The following is a 25,169-nucleotide window of genomic DNA, read 5'->3' as shown; positions in this document are numbered from 1 at the left end:
ATACGCAATAAAAAGAACAAATTTACTTGGGGTCGGTTTCTGTTAATTTATTGTCATATTCCTTCTTCATTCTCGTTCTTTTTATTTTGTATAGTTTTTTTTTTTACTACGTCTGACACATTTATTATTATTTAAAGCCATATTAATACACTGCTCATGACTTAATGATAAATGATTAATAAGAGTGACTATATTTTTGTTGGAGATTACTTTTCTGGGAACATCTGAGTGATCTAAACCCTATAGACTAACAGACTGTCAGCTGGCCGTTATGTTCGGCCTAGACTGTAAGGACAGGCGACCATGTCACCCTCTATTTCCGTGTCCTGTGGTCCGGTACAGGGAGAGACACACACCCCGTGCCACGTGTAACCCTACCCCTGGAGGGGGAGGCTTGGGATCATTTGATCCCCTCGCTGAGTGGCAGGCCTCTTCGATCAGAACTCGCCTGCTCAGGTGTCCCTTTGTGTCTGAGCGGTGAGCGTGGGTTCAGGCAAGGCAGTAGATATAAGACCTCCCATTAAGGGAGAGAGAAAGGGATAGAACTGTGTTTTCATTTGGTATCAGGATTGGAAGAAAAAGACTCGATGGTGGAGAGGATCAAGATAATTACTACCGCATCTACTGGTCACTAGGTTGGCCAGAAAAGTAGCTGGTCATCTTAGCGGCAATCTACAGATTGGTTTTCTCAAGCCTTTCTTCTCTTATCTATTTGGTTCTTTGCCTTTTCACCTCTTTTCTTTTGTCTTTCATCTTGTCTATTCTGTACTTTGTGCTCCCATCCGTCTTTCTTCTCCTCTTTCTCCTCCGCTCTTTCATTCCATGCCGTGTTTCTGTCAACTGCTCTGAGATGGACTGTACAATAGATGACAGGGTGTGAGCGGAGACATGGCAGACCAAGAGAACACTGAGGAGCTAGCAGCTCCTGCTGCTGAGGAGAGCACAGCCACTGTCATGGTAAGAATCTTACCAGCCTGTGTGTGTCCATGGTTAGTATAGTGAATAGTTACCTACTTCAGTTCAGATAAGTGAATGAGCTTAGTCCTACACTCTTACAAAAAAAGGTTATATCTAGAACCTAAAATGGTTCTTCTACTGTCTCCATAGGAGAACCCTTTGAAGAGCTCTTTTTGGTTCCAGGTAGAACCAATTTGAGTTCCATGTAAAACCGTTTCCATAGAGGGTTCTAGCTGGAACCAAAAAAGTTATCCTATGGGGACAGCCGAAGAACCCTTTTGGAACCCTTTTTTCTAAGTGTGTATGCATGTTCAGAAATTACTTCAGATTATGTTAAAGTTATATTAGCAAGCCACATGGTCAAGAGCTTTGTCTTACATGTCTATGTTAGCTATTCACGTGGCTCTATACTATTGGTCGATGAGTAGTATAAGCGTTGGGTCAATATCCATATCATCCCATAGGCCACTGAGGCCGAGCAGACAGACACATGGAGGATAGAGGTGGTGTCTGTGACTGATGACGACCTTCCGACGGTCGATACCCCGACCACATTGAATGTCAGTCCCCTCGACAGCCCCAATGACACCCCTCTACCCGACACTGCCAAACCTGAACCCACCACTGAGCCCAAAGCCCCGCCCCCTGCCCCACCAAGTCCAGCCATGCCAATCACTAAGGTCCAGCCTTTCATGAATGGTAAGAGACTGGGACTCCTTTATCTGTACATTTGCTGACGGTCTCTCAAAGAGAGGAGTGTGAGATGCAATAGGTAAGAGTTCACCATTGTGGATTATAGGATTCTATGCCAACATTTGAATGAACATGGAAAAAGTGTTCCAAAATGGTTATTTGCGGAGGGTGTTCAACCAAGAACCGTTTTGATCAGAAGAACCCATTTTGGGAGACAAGGGTTCTTGTAAGGCAAAGGGTTCTATCTAGAACCTTTAACATCATAATAAACGTTTTTGGAAGAAAGGGTGCTTTGATGATTCTTTGGAAAGCAAGAAGGATTATTTGAAAAGCCAGAAGGGTTCTACATAGAACCATATATAACATTTCCCGTTATGGTCAATTGCAGGGAGATTTTCATAATTGTTTGTTTTACTGTAATATTTGTGTTTTTGCATGTACATTGTTTGGTTGATACATTTTATGCTATACGAAGACAATTAATATACCGTTTTCTAAACTAATCCAATCTGTCAGTCATTGGATTTATTGCACCTGTTACTGAGTTGGTTGTTCCAGTTTAGATGATTGAGTTGGTCTCAGTATTCAATCTTCGGTACACTGGCAGTCATTCTGAATGCAGGTTGCGGGTGACAAACAATTCCACTTGTTGGATATCCCAACTCTGGCTGGATTCCAATTACACATCACTTTGCAAGCCAGCATAATGTGACTTGCAGGCCTGATTTGGCCTGTAAACCAGGACATTCCTAACACCACTGTGTTATGGTATAACTAGGCCCTCAAAGAAATGCCTTATGATATATGCAATGTATTGTCTTAAATAATTACATTTTAAAGGCTAATAAGTGTGGTAGAACTGTTTATAGATGGTTCTAGGAAGAACCTTCCAGAGATAAAATGGTTATTGGTAGAACCCTTCATATAGGTTTAAATGCAGAACCCTACATAGAGGGATCTAGGTAGAACTATATACAGGGGGTTCTTTGAAGAACCCTACATAGAGGGTTCTAAGACAGAACCCTCTGCAAAGGGTTCTACCCAGCACCAAAAAGAGTTCCCCTATGGGGACAAACCGAAGACCCCTGTATGGTTATACTAAACACTTTTTTCTCTAAGAGTGTAGTGGTTGGCCCTGGAAGGCTCTTTAAATTCTAAATTCCTTTGTCATGATCCCTCAGAGGAGAAGACATGGTGTGGCCGGTTGGTGGCTCGCAGGATGGAGCTGCTGATCGGAGCATCGGTCCTCATGGTGGTTTTTCTCACGCTGGGCATTGGGCTGGGAGGTGAGCACTAACAAACATTGTCCATTTGTAATTAATTAATTGTACCACTTTCCTCAGCTCTTTAAATAATTAATGTACCCTATCCAGTTATACAATTTGGGCCCCATCCTGCTTTAAAGTCAGTCATTGCCTGGAACCCCGGTTGCACAGCAAAGACAGAAACAAAGTGTTGTTGCCTGGTGTCAGTTTACAACCAACAGCATGTTAAGGGGAGTTTCATGTCTCCACAGTGGGTCTTAGCTGTGTGGGTAAGTTCCGCTGTGGTACGTCTTCTCACTGCATCAGTGGCTCAGCGCAGTGTGACGGGGTGATGGACTGTGAGAATGGGGAGGACGAGCTTAGCTGTGGTGAGCAGAGCTAATGTTTTATCTCAACATACACAAGGACAAGCACACATTAGACTATTGAGACGCAGCCGGTCAAGGGACTCATTCAGTAGAAGCCTATATTCCTCACTCTCTCTACCTATGTCTCTGCTTCTGTCTCCTTCTCGGCCTGACTGTTTGTACAGTGCGTTTGAGTGGAAAGAGTTCAGTGCTCCAGGTGCTGAGTGGAGGTGTGTGGAGGACTGTCTGCTCTGAAGACTGGAACTCTGCTCTGGGCCTTTCTGCCTGCAAGCAGCTGGGCTACTCCAGGTACGACTAGGGTATTTAACATGATATGCGTTACTGGCCTTCTTGAACCCTCTTTTTCATTGCCCTCGTGTGTTCCAGGATAGAGCTTGCCTTGTGATAATAGATGCATTTTCAGAGGGTGTTTCTGATTAATTAATTGCCAATAACTTATTCTATTCACCCCTCAGGTATGTGGAGTCCCGCTCCCTCCTCCTCTCTGCTATAGAGCAGGACTTCCAGCAAAACCTGGTGTCAATCAACCTGAGCCAGTCGGGCCAACAGGCCATCAAGATTCACAACGCCACCAGCCTCAGGTAGCCCACTGTCACCACACCAGAACAAGAGAGTTGATAGGGACTGCTGCTGAATTATTTTTCAATCAATATTCTGACCATCTCTGTCTTCTGCTCTCTCTTCGTCTTGCTCACCATTTACTCTCTTTCTCCAGTAAGACTCAATGCAGCTCAGGGACAGTGACCACAATCAAATGCCTGGGTGAGTGGATATTTAAGGAAGTGGGAAACTATACATAAAGGTAATACTAGTATTGTAAGCGCATATTGTATATGTGTCTGCAGAGTGCGGCTCCAGACCCCAGTTCAGCAGTCGTATTGTTGGGGGTAATGTATCAGCACTGGGCCAGTTCCCCTGGCAGGTGAGCCTACACTTCCAGAGTGAACACTTGTGTGGAGGCTCTGTCGTAGCAGACAGCTGGATACTGACAGCTGCACACTGCGTGTATGGGTGAGTCGAAAGTGAATAAACACACACACACACACACAGAATCATATGCAACACACACACACACATACACATACACATACACATACCACACACACACACACACACACACACACACACACACACACACACACACACACACACACACACACACACACACACACACACACACACACACACACACACACACACACACACACACAATCCAACACATCTCATACTGTTCCTCCTTTCTCAGGTTTGCGTTCCCCTCACTGTGGGCAGTGCATGTAGGGTTGACAGAGCAGCCGGTGAATGGGGCTCAGGCTCTGGCAGTACAGAAGATTATTTACCATGGCCGCTACCGGCCCAAAGCTCTAGACTATGACATCGCTCTGATGAAGCTGGCTGAGCCACTCACCTTTAACGGTAGGTAGGGACCCCTCTGTCTTTTAACATACTGTACATCTCTGATCTCCCTCTGTTTGTCTTTATGAATGGAGGGAGGGATGGAGGCAGGTGCGAGGCTCATAGTATATCCTATGCTTTGTTTCTATAACTATTTTTTTATCCACCTTAATCATCTCCCTCCATTCCTCATTTTCTCACACTGTCCACTCTTTCTTTTCACCCCGATACACCCCGTCTTCTCTCTGGTCACCTGGCTGTCTCTCTCTCAGGTTTCCCGGGCTCTGACAGCGAAATGTCATTATGTGTATGGTCTGTCTGTGGGTGAGCCGCTAGGCTAACCCACACCCCTACTGCTCTTGTTTTCCTGCAGTCCTGCATCTCTACTCTAGCTCACTTTTAATTATTGAATGTGTTGTTTTCTCGCCATTTGTTAGTTGCTCCAGGAATAAGAATCAGGTCAATTGTAGATTGTCTCAGTGAACTCTTACTTTATCACTATTTTTAACCCAGGTGTTTCTGGGAAGTGTAGTTTGTTTCTGTGACCTGTCCTCCTTTCCTGCTTCAGGTCTAGTGGAGCCCATCTGCCTACCTAACTTTGGGGAGGACTTTGAGGATGGGACCATGTGTTGGATCTCAGGCTGGGGGGCCACTTCAGATGGGGGTGAGTCTAGGGTGTTAAGCATCTCACATGCTGTTTCTCTATTCTCACTAGTAGTCAGTCTAGGAGTCATATAGTTTTAAAATGTTTTTCTTTGTAAATGCATACTTTGTCTGAGTGTAGTCTGCTCTTTGCCAGGTGATGCTAGTGATTCGTTGCTCTCTGCCCGGGTCCCACTCATCTCCTCTAAGGCGTGCAGCACGCCAGGCGTCTACCAGGGCTACATCTCCCCCGGGATGATCTGTGCAGGATACCTGGAGGGAGGAACAGACTCCTGCCAGGTACTGTAAGCTGATGGTGCTGATATGTTTTCACTGCTGTTAAAATATTAACTGTGTCTAGGGCCTTTCTGTGTGAGCCTGGGGTTTTACTGTTGTGTTTGTGGCCCCCAGGGAGACAGCGGGGGACCTCTGGCATGTGAGGACTCAGTGTGGAAATTGGTGGGGGCCACTAGCTGGGGCCAGGGCTGTGCTGATAGGAACAAGCCTGGGGTCTACACCCGCGTCACCCAGTCCCTGAAGTGGATCCACCAACAGATGGAGGTTAGGAAGGGGAGCAGAGGTTGGGGATTGGGGCTGGCAGTGATTGATGAGCAAGTATTTGAGGGTTTATGAGAAGGGCCAAGAGTTTTGTTCTGACCAATAAAACTTCTTATCATGGGGTGCCATTTATCATGGGAGTTAGTGGAGAGAGAGCCAGAGAGTTAGAATGAATGAATGAATGAATGAATGAGGACGTAATTCCTCAGTGTGTGTCCAACAAAGCAGAGATGATTACAACCGCAGTGAAGCAGAGAGACTTGAACACCTGGTGACGGAGAGAAAGGGTACGATGCTTGAGCCTCCCCTTCTGTCCCTCGTGTGTCTTTTCTTATTCTATTTCACAAGCCCAGCTGTTCTCCTGTCCATCGATTCACAGAACCGACAGCAGTACTGTGCCTCCCCTCCCCCAAATCAGGGTTGTGTTCAGATAGGAAATATGACATGCCTCTCTGACACAGAGAGGGAGAAATCATTTCAGCTCTATTCATCACAGTTGTGTCTGCAACATTCAGTGTGTTCACTCTTGTGAACGTTACCCAGTGCTTACACTATGCTTCCTCACTGACACCTAGTGGAGATGAAGTATAACTCAAACCCGTGTCAATGTTTCTCTTCTCGTGTGTCTGTGTTTCTACATCTCTAGAAAGAAGAGGAGCTGAACCCCTCGGAAGTTAGTACGGACAACTGAATTAGTAGAGAAGTCTTTTTATACATGCTACTTCTATCAAAAGTTTATAATATTGTACATTGCCTGGGACTTAAGAGTACTGCCAACGAACCAAATGCTGAATGTGTAGCACAGGCCAGGGTTGGATGGCCCAACAGTGACAGCAGCCCTCACAGGACAGGCAAGGGCAAACCACCCCCCAGAACAAGACACAGTAAACTTATAGACATGTTGGATGCTCAGAAAAGGCTAGAAAAGCACCTGGATCAGAGTACGGTAGAGTATAGTACACTAAACCTTTGTCAGTTTGTATCCTACATGGCTACAACCAAGCACAATGAAGGCAGTGGCACACTCAACAGTAGAGGTAAGGCATTGTTTATTCCAAAATAACAAGCTCTAAGGCAAACAGAGAAAAGTGAACAACAGTAGATAACAAGCGACAGCGATGGTAGAGATGTGAGAGACAGAGCGTGCAGCTGAGACCCACCTGAACCCGAGCCAGAAACACTCAGTGGGGATCTAAGTGCATCTCAGGTTGTCTGAATGACATCACAAGATAAGAGGGAAAATTTGATGGAAACTATACAGTACGTTGGGGCAGCTTTTCCCAACAACAAAGGCCCTGACTTGGGCAATGATATTAGAATAGAAGATGGAGAGTTCAGAAAACATTCTTAAAACTGTCCCTAGATCAGCCAGAGTACAAGTCCTCCAGTCCTCCAGTCCTTCTCAAACAGAGGACCAACGTGCTGCCTGTGAGGTCTGAGGATCCCAACTGCTCTCTCCACTTTTAATACAATCATATGTATGTGTACATAAATAAAGATTAACGTGTGCAAAATATAGTTTTTAGACTGTGATCTACTTTGTACTGTATCTATGTATTGTTGATCTGACTGCCTAAGTACTATTTCAGTTCCTCATGGTTGTGTTATAATAAACATTGTGCACTTGAAAGAGAGACGTCTGTGCTATTATTATAAAGGATTTACAAAGTGTGACATACTGTGTACACTGTGGCAAAACTGGACATGTTTGTATAAAATCAGGGTACTGCAATCAATTGGCTGTGCAAGACCAATTATATCTCAGTATATTTGAATTTAAACCCCAACTGTGATTGATAATGTAACATATTACTATGTCGTAGCTACTGTAAGTCAGTGACCTGCTGTTTAGCGTCCTTTGACTAATTTAACTATGGGTTAGTTAGGCTTTCTGTGCTTCTTGGCTATAGTTAAAGGGATAGTTAACCCAAATTACAAAATTACATATTGATTTCCTGATCCTGTAAGCAGTCTATGGACAGAAATCCATGTAAGCAGTCTGTAAGCAGTCTAGGTATGACAGCAATCTATGTAAGCAGTCTGTAAGCAGTCTAGGTGTGACAGCAATCCATGTAAGCAGTCTGTAAGCAGTCTAGGTGTGACAGCAATCCATGCTTTGGTGTTGCTTACCTGGCCAGCATTACAAATGCTAACATTGTAGCATTTGTGGCACAAATCAAATGCAAATCAGTGGTACTTATAGCATTTTCGCGCCTCATGTCCAAATCATCCTAAAGTATATAAAAATGTTTTGTGTAACTCAATGTTACTTATAGATGATTTTTACATGAAGTGCATCATTGCTGATATACTGTAGGTAACATTGACTTGCATTGGATTTGTGCCACAAATGCTAAAAGTTACTGTTTCAACAGTGGCCAGATTAACAAAACCAAAGCATGGATTACTCTCATACCTTGTCCATAGTTTTTAAAGGGTAAGGAAACCCATAAGTAATTTTGTAGTTTCAAAGTAACATAAATAAATATTTTTTAACAAAATATATTTTGTTAAAACCAATTTCTTATTTGTCGTCTTCAATATTTAGAAAACTTAAATGGACCATGGAAAACAGGGCCGCTAACTTTAATAACAAACCTTTTATACATAAATATTTCATACAAAACAAGAGAACATAAAACAAACAACACATACTTCTCATGTTTGTATATAAAAATCTGGTTTCTTATTTTTTTCTCATGGGGCCTATATGGCCATGTGTAAGCCTTGGAGTCAGTCATAATCAGAGTGGGCACATTGTGTGTGTGTGTGTGTGTGTGTGTGTGTGTGTGTGTGTGTGTGTGTGTGTGTGTGTGTGTGCGTGCGTGCGTGCGTGCATGTTAGTGCATGCGTGCGTGTGTGTGTGTGTCCACAAGATGCAATTGAGTTAGTCATCATGCCAAGTTGTTGATTGGCTTAAGCTTGAAATAAGTCCTATTAGCTACACGTAGAGTGAGATAATTATCCTGTTTACCAGCAGCATCCTCCTCGCCAGCAAGTTGATCCATCTGACCTAACACATAGATAAAATGTGTCTGTAGACTAGACTATTACCGAACAACAATTATTCTAGTTACTGACTGGGATCTGAATTACCACATGTGAAGTAGGCCTAACTGTCTTTTAAATCAATTTTGATACAGTTAAACCTACTTTTAAATACAACAAGCATCGATTTGTGTCATGTACAACTTACACATGAGCCAGGGATTGTGTGTCTGTGTTGTCAGTTGAACTCCTAATATTTACTGAAAAATGCATAACTTGTAGCATTTATCATGTCAAGAGGCACAGTTGGTTCTTTAGATGGGATCAGAGAAGGGCAGAATAGTTCGTTTTAAATAGAATTCATACTCATTAGGCAGTTATGGTTGTGTCCAGCAGAGGGAAGCACATGCAATGTTAAAATTGTATTTGCAGCTTCAAGAGACGTTTCAAAAGAACCTCAATAACAGCTTCAAGTAATGTACCTATGCTTCATTCTGATGGTTCAAAGATCATACATTTTCTAATAGGCCTACTTTTCTGGCAGTGTTGGAAAAATTACCCAATTGTCATACTTGAGTAAAAGTAAAGATACCTTGAAAGAAAATGACTCAAGTAAAAGTGAAAGTCACCCAGTAAAATACTACCTGACTACAAGTCTAAAAGTATTTGGTTATAAATGTACTTAAGTATCAAAAGTAAATGTAATTGCTAAAATATACTTCTGTATCAGAAGTAAAAGTATAAATCATTTAAAATTCCTTATATTAAGCAAACCAGATGGCATGGTTTTCTTGATTTTAAATTTATGGATAGCCAGTGACACTCTTCAACACGAATACATAATTTACAAACGAAGCATTTGTGTTTAGTGAGTCTGCCAGATCAGTGGCGGTAGGGATGACTGGGGATGTTCTCTTGATAAGTGTGTGTATTAGATCATTTTCCTGTCCTGCTAAGCATTCAAAATTGACTTTTGGGTGTCAGGGAAAATGTATGGAGCAAAAAAGTACATTCATTTGTTTAGGAATGTAGTGGAGTAAAAGTAAAGGTTGTCAAAAATATCATTAGTAAAGTAAAGTATAGATACCACAAAAAATGACTTAAGTAGTACTTTAAGGTATTTTTACTTAAGTACCTAACACCACTGATTTCTGGGCACATTGCTTGAATCTGTTTTATAAAAATGGTAAAGATTCTGATGTTTCCATGTTTTCCTCAAAATCCAAGGCTACAATGTGTGTGTGATTGTGTTATTATAATGTGATTTGATACAGATACTGCCCCAGGATAATTGGTGGATGGGGACCAACTCCAACAGGAAGTGACAGTACAGTACTTGTGCCCTTAAGAAATAACTACCCATGTAGACTCATCAAATCAATTTTTGTCACTAAAACTTTCTCATTGGTTTTTCCATTGTGGTTGACTCGTGGAGAATAAGGTTTGACAGCACTCATATGGTAATAGGCTACTGTACCAGCACAGCTTGATTGGTATCACAGAGGACCCATATTTCCATTCCACCATTGTGACACAATACCACCCCTAGTTTCCCCAAATCTTTATGACCATCTGAGTTTAGTCATCTTGTTATTTTAATGTTAAAGTTGGCAATTCCTGTGGTGACAAAGCTGACCTGTACACTGACGTTCTCACTTCTCCCCAATTCTGACCTTTACTTGACAGCCAAGATAAGTGAGAAGCATTCAGACACAGGACTTGGACTCAAAAATGAATTTCTGTTTGTCAGCCGATCTATGCCGATCGCTCACACATCCTCTATTTACTGTGATGTGATTTTGTCCCCTCTTATACTATTTTTACAAATGAAATTGTTTCAAATCAATTCCCACTGTATTCTTCCATCCTAATAAGGTTGAACTCAGTCTGTTCAGCCTGCTCTCATAGACTAGACGTAACATACTAAACACTCAAATTAGAATGACATGTTATTACATTTGGTATGCTCACATAAGACTGAAGGTATCTTCCGGCAAATAACCCGAACGTCTAGCAACTCAAAGGTTGCTTGCTTGAATCTCATCACAGACAACTTTAGCATTTTCTCTAATTAGTTACTTTGCAACCACTTACTACTTTTTAGATACTTTGCAACTACTTAGCGTGTAGCTAAACCTTTCCCTAACCCTAACATGAACCATTTAACCTATTGAGTAGCATGGATGAATAAGGTGCCCAGAGTAAACTGCCTGCTACTCAGTCCCAGTTGCTAATATATACATATTATTAGTATATTTGGATAGAAAACACTCTGAAGTTTCTAAAACTGTATGAATGATGTCTGTGATTATAACAGAACTCATATGGCAGGCAAAAACATGAGAAAAAAATCCAACCAGGAAGTGGGAAATCTGAGGTTGGTCGTTTTTCAACTCATTCCCTATTGAAGATACAGTGGGATTTTGGTCATGTTGCACTTCCTAAGGCTTCCACTAGATGTCAAAAGTCTTTAGAAAGTTGTTTGATGCTTCTACTGTGAAGTGGGGGAGAATAAGAGGGGAACGAGTCAGAGGTCTGCCAGAATGCCTTGAGCTCGTGACACTTGTTCACGTTCCATTACATGTCTACAGACAAAAGAATTCTCTGGTTGGAACATTATTGAAGATTTATGTTTAAAACATCCTAAAGATTGATTCTATACTTCGTTTGACATGTTTCTTCGAACTGTAACGGAACTCTTTGACTTTTCGTCTGCTCCTAGTGAACGCGCTTTGTGACTTTGGATTTGTTTACCAAACGCGCTAACAAAAGGAGCTATTTGGACATAAATTATGTACATTATCGAACAAAACAAACATTTATTGTGGAACTGGGATTCCTGGGAGTGCATTCTGATGAAGATCATCAAAGGTAAGTGAATATTTATAATGTTATATCTGACTTCTGTTGACTGCACAATATGGCGGATATCTTTTTGGCTTGTTTGAGCGCCATACTCAGATTATTGCATGGTTTGCTTTTTCCGTAATGCTTTTTTGAAATCTGACACAGCGGTTGCATTAAGGAGAAGTGTATCTAAAGTTCCATGTTGTAACGGTTCTCCTCATCATCTGAGGAAGAGTAGTCAAGATCGGACCAATGCGCAGCGTGGTATGTGTCCATGTCAATATTTAATAAATCAACTGAACACTGAATAACAAAACAACAAAGAAAGTGAACAAAACAGTCCTGTAAGGTGCAAACACACAAAACAGAAAACAACTACTCACAAATCAAGTGGGAAAAACAGGCTACCTAAATATGGTTCTCAATCAGAGACAACGATTGACAGCTGACACTGATTGAGGACCATACCAGGCCAAACACATAGAAAACCAAAACTAGAACACATAGAATTCCCACCCCAACTCACACCCTGACCAACCTAAACAAGAAATATAACAAAGGAACTAAGGTCAGGACGTGACACATGTATAACACTTGTTTTTTCATCAACATTTATGGTGAGTATTTCTGTAAATGATGTGGCTCTCTGCAAAATCACCAGATGTTTTGGAACTAGTGAACATAACACGCCAATGTATACTGAGATTTTTTGATATAAATATGTACTTCATCTAACAAAACATACATGTATTGTGTAGCATGAAGTCCTATGAGTGTCATCTGATGAAGATCATCAAAGGTTAGTAATTAATTCTATCTCTATTTCTGATTTTTGTGACCTCTCTCTTTGGCTGGAAAAATGGCTGTGTTTTTCTGTGACTTAACTCTGATCTCTCACAAACATAATTGTTTGTGGTGCTTGATATTTGAAATTGGACACTGTGGTGGGATTATCAAGAAGTGTATCTTCAAAATGGTGTGAAATACTTGTATGTTTGAGGAATTTTAATTATGGGATTTATGTTGTTTTGAATTTGGCGCCCTGCACTTTCACTGGCTGTTGTCATATCGATCCCGTTAGCGGGATCTCAGCCCTAAGAAGTTCCCTAACCCCTGGCCTAGCTAACATTAGCCACCTAGTTAACGTTAGAGTTAGCTACCAAGCTAACGTTAGCCACAACAAATTGAAATTTGTAACATATCATACGTATTGTACATTCATAACATATTGTACAAATTGCAATTCTTAACATATCAAACAAATTGTAATTCATAACATATCATACCAAATGGATGATGGACATCCACAAATTAATACATTCCTTATGAAATGTAACATACCATACTAAATGGAGGGAGACAGATTTTTTTTAAATGTGCTCCTTGCAGATGTCAAGTAATTCAAAGGCACAATTAAGACTTGTCTCTTCCAGTACAATGGAGGCTGGTCTCTGTTGAGGCAATGGTGCTTTCCGCTCTGCAGCTGATTGTGTTCACCAACCAACAGACATCTGTATTCCCTGGAGCCCCATCTGCACTCTCTCATCACCTTGAAAGGTGATTGTTGTAACACTCACAAATTAGTATTTTTCAATCATTTCTCACCTCCACTCCTCTCTCCTGTTGAGTAATAACACAGCTCTAATATGACAAAGATCCATACAGTGGGGAGAACAAGTATTTGATACACTGCCGATTTTGCAGGTTTTCCTACTTACAAAGCATGTAGACGTCTGTAATGTTTAACATAGGTACACTTCAACTGTGAGAGACTGAATCTAAAACAAAAATCCAGAAAATCACATTGTATGATTTTTAAGTAATTAATTTGCATTTTATTGCAAGACATAAGTATTTGATCACCTACCAACCAGTAAGAATTCTGGCTCTCACAGACCTGTTAGTTTTTCTTTAAGAATCCCTCCTGTTCTCCACTCATTACCTGTATTAACTGCACCTGTTTTAACCCGTTACCTGTATAAAAGACACCTGTCCACACACTCAATCAAACAGACTCCAACCTCTCCACAATGGCCAAGACCAGAGAGCTGTGTAAGGACATCAGGGTAAAATTGTAGACCTGCACAAGGCTGGGTTGGGCTAAAGGGAAATAGGCAAGCAAATTGGTGAGAAGGCAACAACTGTTGGCACAATTATTATAAAATGGAAGAAGTTCAAGATGACGGTCAATCACCCTCGGTCTGGGGCTCCATGCAAGATCTCACCTAGTGGGGCATCAATGATCGTGAGGAAGGTGAGGGATCAGCCCAGAACTACACAGCAGGACCTGGTCAATGATCTGAAGAGAGCTGGGACCACAGTCTCAAAGAAAACCATTAGTAACACACTATGCCGTCATGGATTAAAATCCTGCAGCGCACGCAAGGTGCCCCTGCTCAAGCCAGCGCATGTCCAGGCCCGTCCGAAGTTTGCCAATGACCATCTGGATGATCAAGAGGAGGAATGGGAGAAGGTCATGTGGTCTGATGAGACAAAAATAGAGCTTTTTGGTCTAAACTCCACTCGCCGTGTTTGGAGGAAGGAGAAGGATGAATACAACCCCATGAACACCAACCCTACCGTGAAGCATGGAGGTGGAAACATCATTACTTGGGGATGCTTTTCTGCAAAGGGGACAGGACGACTGCACCATATTGAGGGGAGGATGGATGGGACCATGTATCGCGAGATCTTGGCCAACAACCTCCTTCCCTCAGTAAGAGCATTGAACATGGGTCGTGGCCTGAAGGATCTGGAGAAGGTCTGTATGGAGGAGTGGGCCAAAATCCTTTCTGCAGTGTGTGCAAACCTGGTCAAGAACTACAGGAAACGTATGATCTCTGTAATTGCAACCAAAGGTTTCTGTACCAAATATTAAATTCTGTCTTTCTGATGTATGAAATACTTATGTCATGCAATAAAATGCAAATTAATTACTTAAAAATCATACAATGTGATTTTCTGGATTTTTGTTTTAGATTCCGTCTCTCACAGTTGAAGTGTACCTATGACAAAAAATTACAGACCTCTACATGCTTTGTAAGTAGGAAAACCTGCAAAATCGTCAGTGTATCAAATACTTGTTCTCCCCACTGCATATCTTCATGGCTCGTATATTCTCATTGATTGGAAAATACACGGTGTCACGTTCTGACCTTAGTTCCTTTGTTCTGTCTTTGTTTTAGTATGGTCAGGGCATGAGTTGGGGTGGGCAGTCTATGTTTGTTTTTCTATTTTGGTTACTGTGTTCGGCCTAGTATGGTTCTCAATCAGAGGCAGGTGACGTTAGTTGTCTCTGATTGAGAATCATACTTAGGGAGCCTTTTTCCACCTGTTTCGTGGGTGTTTATTTTCTGTCTTTGTGTAAGTCGCCAGACAGGACTGTTTCGGTTTTCGTTTATTCACGTTTATTGTTTTGTTCCAGTGTTCTGTTCAATTTGATTAATTAAATATTACATCCTGAACACTTACCACGCTGCAAATTGGTCCTCCGACCCTTCTTGCTACTCCTCCTCAGAAGAGGAGGACGAGATCAGTTACACACGGTTGCATCTTAATTCGGGGTTAGCCTTGCTACAAAGTCCAACTCTGTTCAATTACAAATAAGATTTGTCAAGCAAGAGGATAGATGCTGTAGTTTAGATGTTCTTGAAATTCTGTAAATATAACAACTAAAACATTATGTATGGAGAACCTCTACCCCCAGTTTTACAGAAGATAAACAGTGATCCGTTGTCTTCCTATCTCTGTAGGCCTAGATTCTTGTTATCTCTTTCAAGGTTAATACTGCAGCCTTTTGAGAGTGCAGGCCACTATGGGAAAGCCACTAGTTTAATTGGAAAAAGAGACTGCACGAAACTTCAAACCGAGACAAGACACAAATTCAGTAGTGTAAAGTACTTAAGTAAAAATACTTTAAAGTACTACTTAAGTAAATTTTTGGGGGTGTCTGTACTTTACTTTACTATTTATATTTTTGACAACTTTAACTTTTACTCCACTACAATCATAAAGAAAATAATGTACTTTTTACTCCATACATTTTCCCTGACACCCAAAAGTACTCATACATTTGTGAATGCTTAGCAGGACAAGAAAATAGTCCAATTCACGCACTTATCAAGAGAACATCCCTGGTCAACCCTACTACCTCTGCTATGGCAGAGTGCCCCTGAATATCGACCTGAATATCCGTGAATTTAAAAAACAAGATAATCGTCCCATCTGTTTTGCCTAATATAAAGCAATTTGAAATGATTTATACTTGTACTTTTGCGTTTGATGCTTAAGTATATTTTTGCAGTTACATTTACTTTTGATTCTTAAGTATATTTAAAACCAAATACTTTTAGACTTTTACTAAAGTCATAATTTACTAGGTGTCTTTCACTTTTACTTGAGTCATTTTCTATTAAGGTATCTTTACTTTTACTTAAGTATGACAATTGGGTACTTTTTGCACCACTGCACAAATTCAACAACGCTCAACCTTATCTCTACTCAAACAGACTCATTTACTGACTCAAGCACACATCCTCATACCCACAGAAGTTGTACCAGATGTCTTTGTCCCAGGACTGCACAATAACACATCAGTCATGATAGTCTCACAGTATGACAGGTATGGATTTTGCATCCTGAGGTGACTCGCAACCCGAAGAGCTCTATATCACCAGAGATCATTGTCATGTACTTGGTGTCCATAGTTAACAGAGTGTCATTGATTTTGTGGAGATGTGGTTAACTCCTGTTATTTTTCTCCATGGCCTAATTAAAGATTCAGAAGGGACCTTGTCTCTGTGTTGATGTTGTGTCCCAGTGGGTGGTGTAATTCTGCTAACAGACAGGAAAAGGCCCTGTGTCAACCAGGATGCTGAGGTGGCACTTCAATGTTGGCATCCATACAGACGAGGGTCGCTTCCTTCATCTGACCGCTGTGAGTTAACTGTACCCCCATCTCTAGGACTCCACACGACCTGTAAATGAACTCACCGCTTTACATGCATATGGCACACCCCAGCTGTCAATTTATGCTAATGCCCCTCGAATTAGCCATGGAAAACAATTAATTCTCTCAGAGAGTTGATGGGGAGTTTTCACAAGGAGCCTTACCACAGTCTTTTGTCTCAGAACACTTACTGACTTTGTGGGTAGTGAGGCAGAGGCATGGATAGAATTCAAGTGAAAAAGTGCCCAAAATTAAAGCAAGGTCTTGCAAGCTTAGCAAGTAATCACTGGAGTTGGTTAGTTCATTGATCTGACAGTAGCTTGTATGGCTTTTTTTTGACACCTGTTTGCAGCATTGGTCTGGCCATAGGGCAGTTTGGGCAAATTCCAAGTGGGCCGGTCCATCTCATGGGAGATTTTGTTTTGTTAAAAAATGGTCCTGTTAAGAAATATTCTATTTTTTGTGCGGAATTATCATAATTTGGGTAATGGGTTGCCGTTCCAATTCACAGACACCGGCCCAAAGTAGTTTAGTGGGCCGACCCATTTGCACCTGGTGAGCTGGTGTGTCAAAAATGCCCAGGACGATGTATGATCCCAGTCCGCCCCCTGTTTGTGTATCATTAGCTGGCTGTCAATGTGTTTGTGCTTGGTGGTTACCAGAAAAGTATTTATTACTATTTTATTTGGCTACTACTTGTTTTACTTTATTATCGTTTCTCATAACATAAATCTAACATAATAAGGGATTTTAAAACACATGTGATGTGTCTTATTTGGTATGCCTTGCTGTGCTTTGGATGACATGACATCTTGTGTGAGATGAACTGTAACAGCCTATTGCTCTGCTATCTTCTGCAGGTAAGTGACTGCTCTGGAATAAGCTTTTTGCTGAGTCTTGAAGTCCTACTACAGTCTCCTTTTCAGCTCATTATCACCTGATTTACTTAACAAAAGGCACATCTCAATAGGTGTTCCAGGTATCCTCATGATATGGCACAAGTGGAGGGGTGGGCCTTTCCTCTTGTGTTCTCTATTGCTCCTCCATTATTCGTTGAGCAAGGTGGGAGGCCGATGACCTCATGATTCCCCATCAAACCAAATCAAATCAAGGTTTATTGGTCGTGCACACAGATTTGCAGATGTTATCCCAGGTGCAGTGAAATGCTTGTGTTTCTAGCTCCATCAGTGCAGTGATAATACCAAGCAATACAAAACAATATGCCCATAATCCCAAAAGTAAAAAGAAATCAATTAAGAAATATCAGAACAGCCTCCCGGGTGGCGCAGTAAGGGCGCTGTACTGCAGCGCCAGCTGTGCCACCAGAGACTCTGGGTTCGCGACCAGGCTCTGTCGTAACCGGCCGCAACCGGGAGGTCCGTGGGGCGACGTACAATTGGCCTAGTGTCGTCTGAGTTAGGGAGGGTTTGGCCGGTAGGGAAATCCTTGTCTCATTGCGCACCAGCGACTCCTGTGGTGTGCTGAGCACAGTGCGCGCTAACCAAGGTTGCCAGGTGCACGGTGTTTCCTCCGACACTTTGGTGCGGCTGGTTTCCGGGTTGGATGGTGCTGTGTTAAGAAGCAGTGCGGTTTAGTTGGGTTGTGTATTTGAGGACGCATGGCTTTCAACCTTTGTCTCTCCCGAGCCTGTACGGGAGTTGTAGTGATGAGACAAGATAGTAGCTACTAAAACAATTGGATACCACAAAACTGGGGAGAAAAAGGGGTAAAATTAAAACAAAATAAACAACAAAAAAATAAATATCAGAACGAGCAATGTCTGAGTCAGAATATAAATATGTACACTGAGTGTACAAAACACTAGGAACACCTTCCTAATATTGAGTTGCACCTCCCTTTGCCCTCAGAACAGCCTCAATTTGTCGGTGCATGGACTCTTCAAGGTGTCAAAAGCGTTCCACAGGGATGTTGGCTCATGTTGACTCCAATGTTTCCCACAGTTGTGTCAATTTGGCTGGATGTCCTTTGGGTGGTCGACCATTCTTGATACACACGGGAAATTGTTGAGAGTGAAAAACCCAGCAGCATTGCATTTCTTAACACACTCAAACCGGTGCGCCTGGCACCTACTACCATACTCTTAAATCAATTAAATATTTAGTCATGCCCCTTCACCCTCTGAATGGCACACATACTGTACACAATGTCTCAGTTGTCTCAAGGCTTAAAAATCATTCTTTAACCTGTTTCCTCCCCTTCATTTACACAGATTGAAATGGATTTAGTAGGTGACATCAATAAGGGATCATAGCTTTCACCTGGATTTACCTGGTCAGTCTATGTCATGGAAAGAGCCGGTGTTCCTAATGTTTTGTACACATATAATGGTGCATGGACAGTATGGATAGTATATGAATAGAAAAGGTGTGTACAGCAGTAGTTATATAGGATGTGTCATGCCTGCTCCCGCTCCCCCTCCCTGGCGCTCGAAGGCGCCAGGCTCCCCAGCATTACGCACTCCTGCCACCATCATTACGCACACCTGCCTTCCCCCGTCAAACGCATCAGTGAATTATTGAGTCCAGGTGAGTCCAATCAATCATATTACCTCCCCTATATTTGTCAGTTCCCCAGCTCTGTTCCTTGCTGCTGCATTAATTGTCTTATGTCCTTATGTTACTCGGTGCTAACGCTGTTCCTGTCCTGTTCTATATCGTTTCCAAATTAAATGTTGACTCCCCGTACCTGCTTCTCATCTCCACAATCGGTCCTTACAGAAAGCAGCAGCCATCAAACTAAGCATCGGGAGTGCTGGCATTGTGGTTGGTTGGGTCTGGGGGCCGCCGCCGATGGAACCGGGGGTGCCTAAGTCAGCTCGTCGGGCTTCCACACCGTAGCTGGCTCGAGAGGTTTCCTTGTCCAGGTTGGCTTGGCAGGCGCCCATCTCACGTCAGGCCTCAGCTGGATCGCCTGGGTTGTACGCCAGCTGGCTTGCCAGGCGTCAACGCTTCAGCCGGCTAATCAGGCTCCCATGGTTCAGCGGGATCCTCAGGCTGTCACGTCTCAACCGGGTCGCCTCAGCCTGTTCGCCAGGCTCCCACGCCTCCCACGCCGGTTCATCTGGCTTATACGCCCCCAACTGGCCGATTAGTATATGAATAGAAAAAGTGTGTACAGCAGTAGTTATATAGGATGTGTCATGCCTGCTCCCACTCCCCCTCCCTGGCGCCCGAAGGCACCAGGCTCCCCAGCATTACGCACTCCTGCCTTCCCCCGTCAAGCGCAACAGCGAATTATTGGACTCACCTGGACTCAATCACCTGTTTCATTACCTCCCCTATATTTGTCAGTTTCCCAGCTCTGTTCCCCGCTGCTGCATTAATTGTCATATGTCCTTATGGTGCTGACACTGTTCCTGTTCTGTTCTATGTCCATTACAAATTAAATGTAGACTCCCCATACCTGCTTCTCATCTCCAGTGTTGGTCCGTACAGGATAAGCCATGAGAATAGAGTATATGTATACACATGTACTGTCTCCTCCTTGTAGATGGTAGCAGGGTGAACAGCTCGTGGCTCGGGTGGCTAAGGTCCTTGATCATCCTCTGGGTCTTCCCGTGACACTGGGTCCTGTAGAGCAGGCCGTGTGCCCACGATGATGCGTTGGGCTGGCTGCACCAATCTCTGGAGAGTTCTGTGGTTGCAGACAGTGCAATTGTCGTACCAGCCCGAAAGGATGCGCTCAATGGAACATCTGTAGAAGTTTGTGAGGGTCTTGGGGGCCATGTCAAATTGCTTCAGCCCCTGGAGGTTGAATATTCCCTGTTGCGCCTTATTCACCACACTGTGGGAGTGAAGGGACCATTTCAGGTTGTCAGTGATGTGCACACCGAGGAACATGAAGCTTTTGACCCTCTCCACTGCGACCTCGCGTGCTCTCTCTGCTGTCTCCTGTAGTCAACGCTCAGTTCCTTTTTTTTGTCGACGTTGAGGAAGAGGTTATTATCCCGGCACCAGTCCTCCAGGTCTCTCAGTTCCTCAGTGTAGGCTGTCTCATCATTGTTCAGGCCTAACACGGTTGTGTTTTTAGCAAACTTGATAATACAGTTAGAGATGTGCATGGCCACACAGTCATGGGTCAACAGGGAGTACAGGAGAGGCCTGAGCACACAGCCCTGTGGGGTGTCCGTGTTGAGGTGTTCTTGCCTACCTTCACCACTTGTGGTCGGCCCGTCAGGAAGTGCAGAACCCAGTTGTACAGGGAGGGGTTCATACCCAGGGCCCTGAGCTTAGTGATGAGCTTGGAGGGCATTATGGCATTGAAGGCTGAGCTGTAGTCAATGAACAGCATTCTTCCATAAGTATTTATCTTGTCCAGTTGGGATAGGGCAGTGTGCAGTGCAATGGTGATTGTGTCGTCACTGGATCTGTTGGGGCGGTATGCAAATTGTAGTGGGCCTAGGTTGTCAGGTAAGGTGGAGGTAATATGGTCCTTAACTAGCATCTCAATGCACTTCATGATGACAGAAGTGAGTGCTACGGGGCGATAGTCATTTAGTTCAGTTACCTTCACTTTCTTGGGTACAGGAACAATGGTGGACATCTTGAAGCAAATGGGGACACCAGACTGTTTTTGATTGATTTGATTTATTACAATCCCCATTAGCCAAAAACCAATGGCGACAACTAGTCTTACTGGGGTCCGACATACAACGAAAAAGACATTACAGATAAAATAATTTACAATTTACATACTGTAAATAGGGGATATGGAGCGAATGAATATGTCCATAAACACTCCAGCCAGCTGGTCTGCACATGCTCTGAGGATGAGGCTTGGGATGCCTTCTGGGCCAACAGCTTTGTCAGGGTTAACACTCTTAAATGACTTACTCACGTCAGCCACGGAGAACGAGAGCACACAGTCCTCTTGTGCGGAGGGGGCGGCTCGATGTTGTCTTCCTCGAAGCAGACGAAGGTGTTTAGCTTTCACCTTTGTAATCCGTGATTGACTGGAATACCTACCACATACAGTATGGCTTGTGTCTGAGCTATTGAATTCCTTCTCCACTTTGTCCCTGTACTGTTGTTTGCCTCTTTGATTGCTTTTTTTAGACCGACTCCTTGAATGGCCTACCCTAGTTTGCAGTTCTGTCTAAAAACACTAAATTGCTCAAAACATATTTGTTTACCCTTTAGTGTGTGTATGTTAATGTATTTCTACTTGGAATATAGTTTTCCAACAGTTAAAGTAAAACCAATTGCTGGAGGCTGTCTTTAAGTAGAAATCAAGGCACGTTTATAGTACCTTTTGACAGCCTCCTCATACCTGGAGTTGCCTCTTCATCTAAACTACGATTAGAACCTCTCTTAGATCAGCAACAGGCACGTCAGGTTGAAAATATCAAGCTGCTTGACATGCCTATGATTAAGTAAATATGTTGTTATGTTACTTGTGATCTTTTTCCTTTTCTGATTTGTCAAAGGTAAGCAACATGGAATTGGGTTTCCATCCAAAGTAAATCTTGACTATTCTTTGTGAAGGGTTCTTTCTGCTCTCAATCTATTTTTTGCGCCATTCTTGTACGTCTTTTGTGTCTCACAAAGCAGTCATACCCACAAAGGAGGTTCAAAACCTGTGATTTTTTTTTGTCAGGAGAGAAGTAACTGTCTCTTTTGTATGGTGTGCAGTGTTGCAGAGCAAAAAGCAATTTGGAATTACAGAGGCCCAGGCACTGATTAGCAATGGTCGGTTGGCTAAAAATGACTTTTTAATGACCAAAATATCACATATTTATGATTTTCTGTTTGTAGCATATTTTGTAATTGCAAGTAAATAGTGAGTGTGTTTGTGTGTGAGAGAGAGAGTGTGTAAGTTAGCAATGATAATACACTGTTGCCACTATATTAAATCAGATGACTGACTGAGGTGCTATTGGTTGTAGCTCCTACTGTCACCTGTCTCTCACACCCAGCTAGGCTCTGTAGGGAGACAATAGCTGTCTATCTCTGGCTCACTAACCTTCCTCATTCTTTTTCATCTGTTCAACTGACTTCCAGTGAGCCTGACAGTATTCCTAGATCGAACTGGCAGAGATTCCAGCTCTGTTGATGTTGATGCACCAACTGCTCTCAATTGCTATCTGGCCTGTGACAGTCAGGAGGGAGACAATTCCAGCAGGAGTATCCTAGAGATGATGGCGGGGTTTAGCCTGTGAAATGACTGTCCCGGTAAGTCCAGAAACCCTATGAGATTCTTACATTCACCATCGGTAATGTAGATCCTAAACAGTGGATTTTCAACCATATCAAATAGCTCTGTACAGGATCTAATACAGCAGCTGTCTCTGTGGAGCTCTCCCTGGCTGATGCACAGTGTTAGGGAACATCAAGTCTTGTCTCCTGAACGATTTCTAAGAGGTTCTCTGGTCGAGATGAAATTGGCTATTCGCTCTGGACTGAATGCTGGAGAGGCCACGTGGGGCAAATGACGGGCAGACATCTGTGTGCATTTTATCTGCATTATACGGGGTAAAGCATTCAAAGTGTGCCATCTGGGCTTGTGCTCAGCTTTATAGAAGATAATGACAGGGAGTTGTGCTGATATTCCAAAACCATGGCTTGGTGGGAGTAATATTTTCCTCTGCAGGTAACATGTAGAAATACTGGATAAGAGACATGAAGGTGAGGTTAAATCTCTAAACCATTTTAAATATCTCTCACGTCAACCTGACACTCGATTAAACTGACAAATATAGTTTTACAATGCATTTGAATGGATACACTTCACCATGATACACATTTCCTCTGCTTAAACTTTATTGTGCATTTCCACACCACTGCCGCTCTCTGTTGTCATCTATGCCACTTTAATTAACTCCACCTACATGTACATACTACCTCAACTAACCGGTGCCCCCGCACATTGACTCTGTACCTGCACCCCCCCTCTATATATTGTTATTTTTTACTGCTCCTCTTTAATTACTTGTTACTTTTATCTCTTATTCTTATCTGTATTTTTTGAAACTGCACTGTCGGTTAGGGGCTCGTAAGTAAGCATTTCACTGTAAGGTATGTTGTATTCGGCACATGTGACTAATACAATTTGATTTGATTTGAATTAGTTCATATTTTTATACACATTTTAGTGTGTACTAAAACATTTTTGTGCTGGTTGATTAGCTCTACAAAGCCCACAGCACAATCATTTCCAGACTCTCCATGTCTCTCAAAGCAACAACCCAGTGCAGTCAAATTAGTGAGCTTCCCTTTGCCACATTATCATTATTCATTTGAGCTCCCCCAGAGAAACTAACACTGCCAGAGGACAGCGCAGCTGGAGCATCAACAGCCAGAGGGTACAACCATTATCATGAAACCCAACTAACACCTCGAGCAGCACAGTGTGTGTTCCTTGTGAAAATTGCTAAACACGTTCTGTTGGCAGAGTGTGTTATACTATTTGATTATATGGTGAGGCTGATAGAGCAGAGGACAGCTGGCATGAAGAGGATTGAGAAGAATCACTCTTCACAGCTACAAGGACATAGAGTGGTCCTTCCCCTACAGGGTAAAGACGTCAGATAGACATTCAGTTTGGGTTGAGATTGAGTTGTCAACTAATGGTATTTTGTATAATTGTGTTACTTTATCTATCAATGATATGTGACATCTAGGTTATATTTATGTTGATGTTGATGATTAATTAGTCATGTTGATGCAAAGTGATCATATTAAAGTATGTCGGAATTAGATTTATTTTTTTCTCTGGAGGTAATCTCATAACAAAATCAGGTCAAAATAATTAACCAAGTCTATCAATAACAGGTTGAATTAGATTGAATGCTTGTATTTTATGGAAAACACAAGTGTTATGTGCATGTACATTGAGTAGATAACATGAGTAAAAAAACATATTTTGTTTGACCAAGCATCATTGTGTTTACCGAAGTGCTACTCAAGAACTCTGTTTTACAGCACAATGAATTATACCTTGGGCAAATGAATGGTGGTAAAAACCACTAGGCTGCTCAGTGTAATCTGTGCCATTAAATAAAACAGATGCTTATTTGTTTTCCCTTACAGGGAAAAATAGATTAGTACAGGATTGACATGATAAGGGTTACCTTGAATTACAGAAGCAATTTTCCAGCCTTTTTCCAACTGTTTGAAATCTGTTAGGCCAATCGTCAAACACAAGCAACAAAAATGTTATTGGGCAAACATTAGAACAGGTATCGAAGTGTCAGTAAGTTTTGGGAAGCATTGTCCGGAACAGAATGATATCACATCAATAAACTTGTTGAAAAGTAAATCCATTATTCTCTATTATTTCTTAATGACATTATATGGGTATAAAAACACAATGGGTTGAAGTGCTCTAGTTTGTGAGTGCTAGGGAACAGATTTATGTCTGTGTGCCCCCGTGCTAGATTACTTTTTCGAAAGCCATCAAATTAGTCATCATGTTGCGTTTAGAATTTCCATGAACACCTGCCAAACCATCACAGCTTAGCAACTCAGTGGGCTTACCATGTTTATAAGA

The 25,169-nt window shown here is 42.3% G+C and overlaps 1 protein-coding gene across 1 annotated transcript; it reads left to right on the top strand.

The window, feature by feature from the left end:
* Positions 1 to 888: 888 nt before the first annotated feature.
* On the top strand, positions 889 to 19,773 carry tmprss3a (transmembrane serine protease 3a). The gene is made up of 14 exons (XM_024387578.1): positions 889 to 957; positions 1,422 to 1,656; positions 2,832 to 2,936; positions 3,167 to 3,283; positions 3,448 to 3,571; positions 3,739 to 3,864; positions 3,999 to 4,045; positions 4,129 to 4,294; positions 4,530 to 4,699; positions 5,247 to 5,342; positions 5,478 to 5,620; positions 5,732 to 5,881; positions 6,525 to 6,551; positions 19,546 to 19,773. Exons 1-14 carry the CDS (start codon positions 889 to 891, stop codon positions 19,771 to 19,773), a joined length of 1,803 nt encoding a protein of 600 aa, XP_024243346.1.
* Positions 19,774 to 25,169: the final 5,396 nt, after the last annotated feature.

The sequence above is a fragment of the Oncorhynchus tshawytscha genome, linkage group LG03, assembly GCF_018296145.1.
Source record: "Oncorhynchus tshawytscha isolate Ot180627B linkage group LG03, Otsh_v2.0, whole genome shotgun sequence".
NCBI lineage: Eukaryota > Metazoa > Chordata > Actinopteri > Salmoniformes > Salmonidae > Oncorhynchus > Oncorhynchus tshawytscha.
Note: the sequence above shows the minus strand (reverse complement) of the source record. Positions and strands in the feature narration are given on the sequence as shown.

Bases quoted from the DNA above. Each gene is read 5' to 3' on its own strand.
- tmprss3a (XM_024387578.1), top strand. From the start codon at position 889: ATGGCAGACCAAGAGAACACTGAGGAGCTAGCAGCTCCTGCTGCTGAG. The intron at 3,865-3,998 runs GTAGCCCACTGT...CTCTTTCTCCAG, and splicing joins CACAACGCCACCAGCCTCAG to TAAGACTCAATGCAGCTCAG. The intron at 4,295-4,529 runs GTGAGTCGAAAG...CTCCTTTCTCAG, and splicing joins GCTGCACACTGCGTGTATGG to GTTTGCGTTCCCCTCACTGT.